This window comes from Triticum dicoccoides, chromosome 6A (genome assembly GCF_002162155.2).
Source record: "Triticum dicoccoides isolate Atlit2015 ecotype Zavitan chromosome 6A, WEW_v2.0, whole genome shotgun sequence".
NCBI lineage: Eukaryota > Viridiplantae > Streptophyta > Magnoliopsida > Poales > Poaceae > Triticum > Triticum dicoccoides.
Window position 1 is genome coordinate 113,582,997 of NC_041390.1, and position 11,206 is coordinate 113,594,202.

General features: G+C 46.7%; 1 protein-coding gene across 1 annotated transcript; it reads right to left on the reverse strand.

Moving 5' to 3' along the window:
- Positions 1 to 9,031: 9,031 nt before the first annotated feature.
- LOC119318853 (LYR motif-containing protein At3g19508-like) lies at positions 9,032 to 9,767 on the reverse strand. The gene is made up of 2 exons (XM_037593426.1): positions 9,468 to 9,767; positions 9,032 to 9,308 (listed from the first exon to the last, which is right to left on the reverse strand). The coding sequence occupies exons 1-2, from the start codon at positions 9,657 to 9,659 to the stop codon at positions 9,240 to 9,242; spliced, it is 261 nt and encodes an 86-aa protein (XP_037449323.1). The 5' UTR covers positions 9,660 to 9,767; the 3' UTR covers positions 9,032 to 9,239.
- Positions 9,768 to 11,206: the final 1,439 nt, after the last annotated feature.

Here is an 11,206-nt window from a genome sequence, read left to right on the forward strand (position 1 = left end):
CTAAAGTCCGTCCGAATCATGTTAGCAATTGCCGCATTCTACGATTATGAGATATGGCAAATGGACGTCAAAACGGCATTCCTTAATGGTTTCCTTAAGGAAGAATTGTATATGATGCAGCCAGAAGGTTTTGTCGATCCTAAGAATGCTAACAAGGTGTGCGAGCTCCAACACTCGATTTATGGGCTGGTGCAAGCATCTCGGAGTTGGAACATTCGCTTTGATGAGATGATCAAAGCGTTTGGGTTTACACAGACTTATGGAGAAGCCTGCGTTTACAAGAAAGTGAGTGGGAGCTCTGTAGCATTTCTCATATTATATGTAGATGACATACTTTTGATGGGAAATGATATAGAACTCTTGGACAACATTAAGGCCTACTTGAATAAGATTTTTTCAATGAAGGACCTTGCAGAAGCTGCTTATATATTAGGCATCAAGATCTATAGAGACAGATCAAGACGCCTCATAGCTCTTTCACAAAGCACATACCTTGATAAGATATTGAAGAAGTTCAATATGGATCAGTCTAAGAAGGGGTTCTTGCCTGTGTTGCAAGGTGTGAAATTGAGCTCAGCTCAATGTCCGACCACGGCAGAAGATATAGAAGAGATGAGTGTCATCCCCTATGCCTCAGGCATATGTTTTATTATGTATGCCATGCTGTGTACCAGACCTGATGTAAACCTTGCTGTAAGTTTGGTAGGTAGGTACCAAAGTAATCCCGGCAAGGAACACTGGACAATGGTCAAGAATATCCTGAAGTACCTGAAAAGGACTAAGGAAATGTTTCTCGTCTATGGAGGTGACGAAGAGCTCGTCGTAAAGGGTTACGTCGACGCTAGCTTCGACACAGATCTGGATGACTCAAAGTCACAAACCAGATACGTGTATATTTTGAATGGTGGGGCAGTAAGCTGGTGCAGTTGCAAGCAGAGCGTCGTGGCGGGATCTACATGTGAAGCGGAGTACATGGCAGCCTCGGAGGCAGCGCATGAAGCAATTTGGGTGAAGGAGTTCATCACCGACCTAGGAGTCATACCCAATGCGTCGGGGCCAATCAAACTCTTCTGTGACAACACTGGAGCTATTGCACTTGCCAAGGAGCCCAGGTTTCACAAGAAGACAAGGCACATCAAGCGTCGCTTCAACTCCATTCGTGAAAATGTTCAAGATGGAGACATAGATATTTGTAAAGTACATACGAACCTGAATGTAGCAGATCCGTTGACTAAACCTCTCCCTAGAGCAAAACATGATCAACACCAGAATTCTATGGGTGTTCGATTCATCACAATGTAACTAGATTATTGACTCTAGTGCAAGTGGGAGACTGTTGGAAATATGCCCTAGAGGCCATAATAAAAGCATTATTATTATATTTCCTTGTTCATGATAATTGTCTTTATTCATGCTATAATTGTGTTATCCGGAAATCGTAATACATGTGTGAATAATAGACACCAATATGTCCCTAGTAAGCCTCTAGTAGACTAGCTCGTTGATCAACAGGTAGTCATGGTTTCCTGACTATAGACATTAGATGTCATTGATAACGAGATCACATCATTAGGAGAATGATGTGATGGACAAGACCCAATCCTAAACATAGCATAAGATCGTATAGTTCGTTTGCTAGAGTTTTTCCAATGTCAAGTATCTTTTCCTTAGACCATGAGATCGTGTAACTCCCGAATACCGTAGGAGTGCTTTGGGTGTACCAAACGTCACAACGTAACTGGGTGACTATAAAGGTATACTACGGGTATCTCCAAAAGTGTCTGTTGGGTTGACACGGATCAAGACTGGGATTTGTCACTCCGTGTGACGAAGAGGTATCACTGGGCCCACTCGGTAATGCATCATCATAATGAGCTCAAAGTGACCAAGTGTCTGGTCACGGGATCATGCATTACGGTACGAGTGAAGTGACTTGCCGGTAATGAGATTGAACAAGGTATTGGGATACTGACGATCGGATCTCGGGCAAGTAACATACCGATTGACAAAGGGAATTGTATACGGGGTTGCTTGAATCCTCGACATCGTGGTTAATCCGATGAGATCATCGAGGATCATGTGGGAGCCAACATGGGTATCCAGATCCCACTGTTGGTTACTGACCGGAGAGCGATCTCGGTCATGTCTACATGTCTCCCGAACCCGTAGGGTCTACACACTTAAGGTTCGGTGACGCTAGGGTTGTAGGGATATGTATATGCAGTAACCTGGATGTTGTTCGGAGTCCCGGATGAGATCCTGGACGTCACGAGGAGTTCCAGAATGGTCCGGAGGTAAAGAATTATATATAGGAAGTGCTATTTCGGCCATCGGGACAAGTTTCGGGGTCACCAGTATTGTACCGGGACCACCGGAAGGGTCCCTGGGGTCCACCGGGTGGGGCCACCTGCCCCGGGGGACCACATGGGCTATAGGGGGTGCGCCTTGGCCTATATGGGCCAGAGGCACCATCCCCAAGAGGCCCATGCGCCTAGGGATAAGGAAGGGAAGAGTCCCAAAGGGGGAAGGCACCTCCGAGGTGCCTTGGGGAGGAGGGACTCCTCCCTTGGCCGCCGCCCCCCTAGGAGATTGCATCTCCTAGGGCCGGAGCCCCCCCTAGGCTCCCTATATATAGTGGGGGAAGGAGGGCCTCTCATACCACGCCTTTGGTGCCTCCCTCTCCCTCTCCAACACATCCTCCTCCTCCATAGTGCTCGGCGAAGCCCTGCCGGAGTACTGCAGCTCCATCACCACCACGCCGTCGTGCTGCTGCTGGAGCCATCTTCCTCAACCTCACCTTCCCCCTTGCTGGATCAACAAGGAGGAGACGTCACGCTGACTGTACGTGTGTTGAACGCGGAGGTGCCGTCCGTTCGGTGCTAGGATCTCCGGTGATTTGGATCACGTCGAGTACGACTTCCTCATCCCCGTTCTTTGAATGCTTCCGCGCGTGATCTAAAAAGGTATGTAGATGCAATCCAATCACTCGTTGCTAGATGAACTCCTAGATGGATCTTGGTGAAGCCGTAGGAAAATTTTTGTTTTCTGCAACGTTCCCCAACAATTCTTCCCCTAGCCGAAAAACCTAGGGTTTCGACATCTTCCGGCGGCTGCCGCCGAAATCTATCTCGGGCCGCGTTCCTCACCTCCTATTCGCACAGGGGCTTGGGATGTTTGAGGGGACCCGTGATCGTACCTCGGCGCTGGTCGGGGGTAGGAGTTTGGCGAGGAACGACGGCGGCAAGATCGAATCTCTTGCAGATGGCGGAAAACAGGAGTTCTCAGCGGAGGCAGGGGAAGGAACTTGCTGAAGAATTGCTTGCCCGGCTCACACTACAGGAGGAAGAAGAGGACGAATTCATATGGGAGGAGGAGCTGCTGGATATGGTAGAACCAGCGAAGTGGTTAGCAATTGCCAGAGTCCATACACCAAAGACTTTCAGCCCTAATGCGCTGTATAATGACATGCGTGCGGCATGGAACCCTGCCAAACAGGTGGTATGGAGGAAGATCAAAACTAATTTGTTCACAACGCAGTTTGGGTGCCTGGGTGATTGGAATAAGGCGATGGTTGAAGGGCCGTGGTTATTCAGGGAGCAGGCTGCGATCATGGAGGCATATGACGGGTTTAAAAACCCTGATACTTTTGAGCTAGACAAGCTCTCTGTGTGGGCAAAAATCCATCGGTTGCCGGATAAGTTCTTGATTGAGCATGCTGTAAAGGGTTTGGCATCTAGAATTGGAGAAGTAGAAGAAGTACAACTGAAGCTACCGGCGGGTTTCTTTGGTGAATTTGTGAGGGTTAAAGTCAAAATAGATATTAATTCTAAGATAAAACAGTTTGTTACTGCAAAGAAGGGAGAAGAAAGTGTGAAGTACCAAGTGAAATATGAGAAGCTACCAACTTTCTGCTACAATTGTGGCGAGTTTGGTCATTGGCATGAGGAATGTGGAGATGGGGAACACGACAAGTCTACCTTTGAGTGGGGGGATTTTCTGTTTGCTGGCAACGTACGGTTCAAACCAGCTGGTAGGGAAAATTATGTCCCGCAATGGGGAGGGGGGAGACAAGGAACATGAGGTAGAGGTGGACAGGGGGCTGGAGGTCGTGGTAGGGGCCAAGAACGCTATAATCCAAACCAAAGTTGGTGCTTCAATGCCCAACATCAGCAACAACACCCGGGCGATGGATCTCAGGCATACCCAAAAGAGAATGCGAATGAGAATAGGGGGAGTACCGTGGTAGTCCCTTCTGTTATAGCTAATACACTGACGGAGACAACCCAATTTCCAAATAAGAGGGCGTCAGTTGAGAACACATCAAGTGTTTTGGAGGCTGCTGTGGTTGGTGGAGGGACTGAGGGAACTCAAGCACTAACCATCAGGGAGAAAACGCAGATCCCTCCCCTCCCACCTGTGTATGTTTCTCCGAGGAAGGAGCATAAAAGAACAAAGACAGTAAAGGATGACCAGGAGCCGGACAGCTCGGATTCAGTTATGAACCAAGGAAATGATGACACGACACAACCCAAGAACAGATCGGCGCCCTCCGGGAGGAAGGATCGCCGGGAGCAATGAAAACCCTAGCATGGAATTGTCGTGGTCTGCTTTCGACCACGGCAGTTCGTGAACTCTTGGATACCCAAGAGCGTTTGAAAGCCGATGTGATTTTTCTGTCAGAGTCACATTTGAATAATGAAAAGGTGGAGTCGGTGAGAGTTAAGCTAGGTTTTGAGCGGCTTCACCTTGTGCCCAGTGATGGACGGGCGGGTGGTCTTGTACTTTTCTATAATTTAATAAATGAAGTGGTTTTGAGTTACTCTTCGGACAATTTTATAGATGGTATTGTGATGGATGGGAATGCACCATCTTGGCGGCTGACGGGGTTTTATGGAGAGCCTTGTTGGGAGAGGAAACACCTCTCTTGGAGTTATTTGAGGAATATACATGCAAACAATACTGGACCGTGGATGATTATTGGTGATTTCAATGAGATCTCAAACATGAGTGAGAAAGAAGGAGGGAATGCTAGGCCTGAACAATATATGAGAGAATTCAGAGATTGTATTGAAGACTGTGGACTGCATGAGGTCATGTTCATAGGTGATGAGTTCACTTGGAGACGAGGGGATATTCGAGAGAGGCTGGATAGAGCCCTTTGCAATGACTTTTGGGCAGAGAAATTCCCCCATGCAGCTGTAGTGCATGAACAACACGTTCATTCAGATCATAGGCCTGTTCTGCTGGACACAGATTATTATAAATCGGGGATGGAACAACAGCGACGGAACCATAAACGTATGTTTGAAGCCCGGTGGTTAAATGAAGAGACCGTGAATGAGATTATTAACTCTACATGGGAACGAGCTAAACTAGCCGGGTTGGGACCTTCTCTTGCGGTCAGGACTCGGTCTGTATTGAAGGATCTGCATGAGTGGGATCAAGAGATACTAAAAAGCCCCAAAAAGATGATACACAAGCCGAGGAAAGACTTAGAGAAGCTTAAGAGAAGGCCGAATACTAGAGATTCGGTAGGAAATGAAGGATATTCAAGTTTTGATAGAAAATTTATTAGATCAGGAAGAGCTCATTTGGTTGCAAAGGGGGCGAGCGAACTGGTTGCTGCACGAGGACCGAAATACATCTTATTTCCATAGAGCTGCATCAGCCCGAAAAAAGAAGAACTACATCAAAAAATTGTTAGATGACACAGGGGTTTGGAAGGAGAACGCAGAGGATATCAATGGCATTATCTCAGAGTATTTTTCTTCTTTGTTTACTTCGCAAGTGCATCTACCGGATCAGGATGTGTTATCCAAGGTACAACAACGTGTTACACAGGGTATGAATGACCTGCTGATGGCACCATATACTGCGGAGGAAGTTAGGAAAGCTATGTTCTCAATTGGTGATTTCAAGGCCCCAGGGCCGGATGGGCTGCATGCAGTATTCTATAAGCGGTTTTGGCCAATGTTAGGAGATGATCTGGTGATGGAAGTACTAACTGCAGTGAATACACAAGTAATGCCTCAGGGGTGGAATGACACTACCATTGTTATGATCCCAAAGGTAAATGCACCGGAGAAAATTACACAATTCAGGCCCATTAGCTTATGTAATGTTGTGTATAAAACTATCTCCAAGATGATTGCAACAAGATTGAAAGGTTTATTGCCTGATATCATTAGCCCCACGCAGAGTGCTTTCGTCCCTGGGAGGTTGATTACTGATAATGTACTGATAGCATATGAGAGTCTCCACGCAATCAAACAAAAAAGGAAAGGCAAGGAGGGGTGGTGTGCAGTTAAATTGGATATGCACAAGGCTTATGACAGAGTTGAGTGGGTCTTTTTGGAAGCCATTTTGCTAAAACTAGGGTTTAGGGCCGAATGGGTTAAAATGATCATGGTTTGTGTCTCTACGGTGGAGTATAGAGTAAGATACAATTTAGTGGAAACGGAGATAATCAAACCCTCGAGGGGGTTGCGGCAGGGTGATCCATTGTCGCCTTATTTATTCCTCCTCTGTACAGAAGGACTAACAACCCTACTTAACCATGCAGAGCACACGGGCGATTTGGTGGGGCTGAAAGTTTGTAGAAATGCACCAGCTGTCACAAACTTGCTATTTGCAGACGATTCTTTAATTCTGATGAGAGCAAATGAGCAAAACGCAATATCATTGAAAGCTGTTCTGGATTCGTATTGTGGGGCGTCAGGTCAGCTTGTGAGCTGGACCAATCCAGCATTTTCTTTAGTCCAAGCACAGATGTAGGTGTTAAGGCCTTGGTGTGCTCAACACTGAATATCATGACAGAAGCCATAAACGATAAGTATCTGGGTTTGCCAACTACGTTGGGGCTGGACAAGACTGATAGTTTTCAGTACTTGGTGGATCGGTTGATCTTGAAACTGACTGGATCGAAGGAGAAAAGCCTGTCTTCTGGAGGTAAAGAGGTGCTTATTAAGTCTGTAGCACAAGCCATACCAGCCTATGCGATGTCGGTCTTCAAAGTTCCTAAGAAAATTTGCAAAGGAATTACAGATGCGATAGCTAGATTCTGGTGGGGTGATGATGCATCACACAAGAGAATGCATTGGTTTGCTTGGTGGAAGATGTGTATACCAAAAAAGAAAGGTGGAATGGGCTTTAGGGATATTCAGTGCTTTAATCTTGCACTCTTGGCAAAACAAGCATGGAGACTCATTGAGAACCCGGATTCTCTATGTGCAAAGATCCTCAAAGCAAAGTACTACCCTAATGATGATTTGCTGAGTGTTACTCTAAAAAAGAAATCTTCGTATACTTGGCAAAGCATAATGGCAGGAGTGGATACCCTGAAGTGCGGTCATATATGGAGGGTGGGTGATGGACGACAAATAAGATTTGGGAGGACAGTTGGATACCTCAATCACCTAACAGGAAGGTTATCTCATTGAGAGGGAACCATATCCTAACCCGAGTGGAAGAACTAATTAATCCAGGGACAGGGGATTGGGATGCGCCGCTAGTGAACCAAACATTCTGCAGTGTTGATGCCCAAAGAATTCTCTCAATCCCGCTACCAGTTTATGAGATGACAGACTTTGTGGCTTGAAGCTACACAAAGACGGGTGTTTTTTCAGTGAGGTCTGCCTATCATGCAGTCTGGGAGACTAAGTTTGGGCAACGGTCACAACATGTGGGCACTTCGTCCACAATTACACCCACTTGGGATTCTATCTGGTCTCTGAACTGTCCAGGGAAAGTCAAAATTTTCACTTGGAGAGCGCTTAACAGCTCAATACCTTGCCGAGCAAACCTGTCTGATAGGCACATTAAAATCTCACCACAATGCCCAGTATGTCATGATGGTCCTGAAACACTTCAACACCTCCTGTTCGCGTGCCCGGTGGCAGTGGAGGTTTGGAAACTGCTTGGTTTGATTGATGTGATAAAGCAAGGTCTGCTCATGGATAAATCTGGAGAGAGGGTGTTGGAGTTTCTTCTGAATCTTCCTGAGAACTATATCCATATCCTGGGACTGACGAAACTGAAGGAGACAATTGCTACTTGCTGCTGGTACTTGTGGTGGGAAAGGAGGAAGCATACGCATGAGGGAATACCGCAAAATGCATCCCAGGTTAGCCTAGCAGTTCGAGCGTTGGTGGCCAACTTTATTTCTGCTAATTCACCTAAGGCACGGGCACGTCTTGATAGTTGGGTCAGACCGAGACGTGACTACGTCAAGCTTAATGTGGATGCGGGGTTTGATGCGGACACACTTGAAGGCTCTGTGGGAGCTGTCATTCAAGATCATAATGGCAAGTTCATTGCGGCTGCAAATGAAAAACTGAATATCTGCTATGATGCTTTCACGGCAGAAGCCATTGCGATAAGATTTGGTTTGAACTTGGCACGTATAGCAGGCTGCAACAAAATTGAAGTTAATTCGGATAACTTGGAGGTAATAGCTGCATTGAAGGAGGGCTATTCATCTTCAGTAGCCAGTGCCATCTTTGATGACTGTTTTTTTTATGTCTCTTGATTTCACTCATATCTTGCCGGTTGCAACAATTTTGATGATGTAGAAGCACCTGTGTGCGAAAAATAACAATTTAATGTCTTGTAGTGAGGTTTGCCTATACAAGATGTATAGAACACAGCTAATTCCTTGCCTGAAAAAACAGAGTACTACTAATTCCTAATGCAAATCATATCTTCAAACAAATTCCCCTTCACTTTTGCAAAAGATAAAATGAAAAAAAATCTTTCTTCCAGTGTTTCCCTTCTAACTGAATTACCAAGTTATGCACCTGAGATTTCCGGTTAAGGAATACGATGCATGTTGTTGGCAGTCAACAGAGCAACACGAAGGCTGCACTGGAACACGGAGCAATGTAGTAAGGCTGTGTTCGGCAATCCTCCACTCCTTCACTACAGAGCGAGCGTGCGGAGCACCCTTTTAGCCGCTCCGCTCCGCAGCGGAGTTGCAGAGCGGAGGGACTCCGAACAGCCTCTAAATAGTCGGTCCGAGCTCAGAACATTACCAAGTCAGAAGCAGAATGTTGATCTTATTTTCCACTACTGTAGAACATTTGGAAACATGGAAGCGCCCAGCTCTAAAACAACACAGTAGAGGTAGAACAGGGCACATCACCCTGTTCGGGCAGGGAACTTAAAAACCAGTACAGAGGCATATAGCCGAACACTTTGCGTGCACGCACCACCGCGCCGCGGGCTGCTGCCACGGTCTTCCCTCACTCGGGACCGCGCTCGCCGCAGATCTCCTTGAGCCGCCCTGCCGCCTCCGCGGCGTCGATGGAGTACTGCAAGCCACGCGTTGCACAGCCAGGAACAGTGAGATAGGTAGCAGGAATAGGTCGATCCATTGGCATTCCATTCCCATGAGCCGCGAATGGAATGGATGGCGCGATGAACACGCGGAGAGTGAGAACGAGCACCGCATTCGATTGACGTGACGTTACCTTGGAGAGGACCCAGGAGGAGTGGGCATGGGCGCGGCGGAGGAGGCCGGCGAGGTCGTCGTCGGCGGATAGGTGGCGGTAGTTGACGAAATTCTCGCGGGCGTACTTCGCGTAGTAGGGCCGCGCGTCGGCAGGCAGCCGCCGCACCAGCCGCAGCACCTCCCGGTAGGCGCGCAGCCCGGCGTTCGCCATCGCCTCCGATCGAATCCAGGCCTGGTAGATCAAGGCGCACAAGCACTAGGAAGTAGTACTACACGCTTGTACGGTACTGTAGTAGTCTGCTAAACTCACGGTGGAAGGAAAAACTCCAATTAACTACTCCCTCCGCCCCGTAATACAAGAGCCTCTTAGGCCTCCTTTAGTTTGAAGGAATTTCATAAGAATTCTAGAGGATAAAATTCTTATAAGATTTTTTCCTTTAGAGCCCTTTGGTTCATAGGAATGGATTCCTATTCCTATATAGGATTGATTCCTATCCTTCACATTTCATAGGAAAATAAAAATGAGCCTAGATTCAATGGAAAAATTCTTTTGGTGTCAACCAAATGACATCTTGTTTTCTATTTTTACTCATGGGATTTGAGATACATGTCATCTCATTTCCTATAAAATTCCTATTCCTACGATAATCCTATCCTATGAATCAAAAGAGGCCTTAGTCACTATTTTTTTTTCTCAAAAAGGATCTGAAAATTTCACAAAAGGTATAAAGCACTTCAAACATAATAAAAATAATACTGAGGTCTGTAGACCATCTAACAACCACCATCGCCGCCAAAACGAGCCATTGATGTGCCACTGTCGCCACTCCTCTACCAGAGCCGGTTTGACCTTGCCACTGGTAGCCGGAAAGTCTTCATGCATATGCCCCTAAGCACCAACACACGGGAGCCGCAATCGTCGACGTTAAACCCTTTTTAATAGATCTGAAATATCTGACATCAAATCTTGCCATCGTGCATGCACGACAAAAAACCATATAACCTCGCCGACAGAAGGAGATGACAAAAATCTATGTTGGAGCTGTGTAATTACAACTAGATAGACGAATTCGGGGAGGATCGAAGAACGAAGGCAAACTCAAAGAAGAAGTGTCGTTATCCGCCCGAGAACCACACATGCAAGGATTTAAAAAACCCTAACCCAAACTACTAGCCGGAGTGGAGGCACCGGGATCACCCCTGCCACCGGCTGCTGAAGCGGGAGATAGAGAGGAGGTGAATCCATGGGCTCTCTGACGAAGCTTGGAAGGAACGAGTTTCCCCTAGCCGTCGTGATGAAGGGAATGTAACACTTGCATTAACATAGTGACCAGGCGTCCAATGGTGCTAGATCGCAACATTACAAACCCCTCCCCCCCTCCCCAAAAAAACAAAAAGGTTACATCGTAGTCTCTAGGTTGATCAACTTCACCTGCCTGAACAGATCGATGACGCGCTGCCGCATGCCACTTCATCATTGGAGCCAACTAGTTGTTGTTGATCACATATCTTAAAGTCATCAATGCCACGGTTCTACTGAGCCATCGCCTTAGAGAAGAAACCATCACCGTTTGAATATATGGCCACGGATCCAAAGAGACGAACCTTCATTATTTCTCATAGGTATAAAAAAACATTAGAGGCCATCAATGTGAAGGAGACAAGTCTGAATGACCAAAAGGCAAAGGAAAGCTACCGATGATGCCGTGCCAACAAACCCCGCAAGCAATAATCTCACCGGCTAAAACGAACGACGAC

Bases quoted from the DNA above. Each gene is read 5' to 3' on its own strand.
- LOC119318853 (XM_037593426.1), bottom strand. From the start codon at position 9,659: ATGGCGAACGCCGGGCTGCGCGCCTACCGGGAGGTGCTGCGGCTGGTG. The intron at 9,309-9,467 runs GTAACGTCACGT...CGTGGCTTGCAG, and splicing joins CCTCCTGGGTCCTCTCCAAG to TACTCCATCGACGCCGCGGA.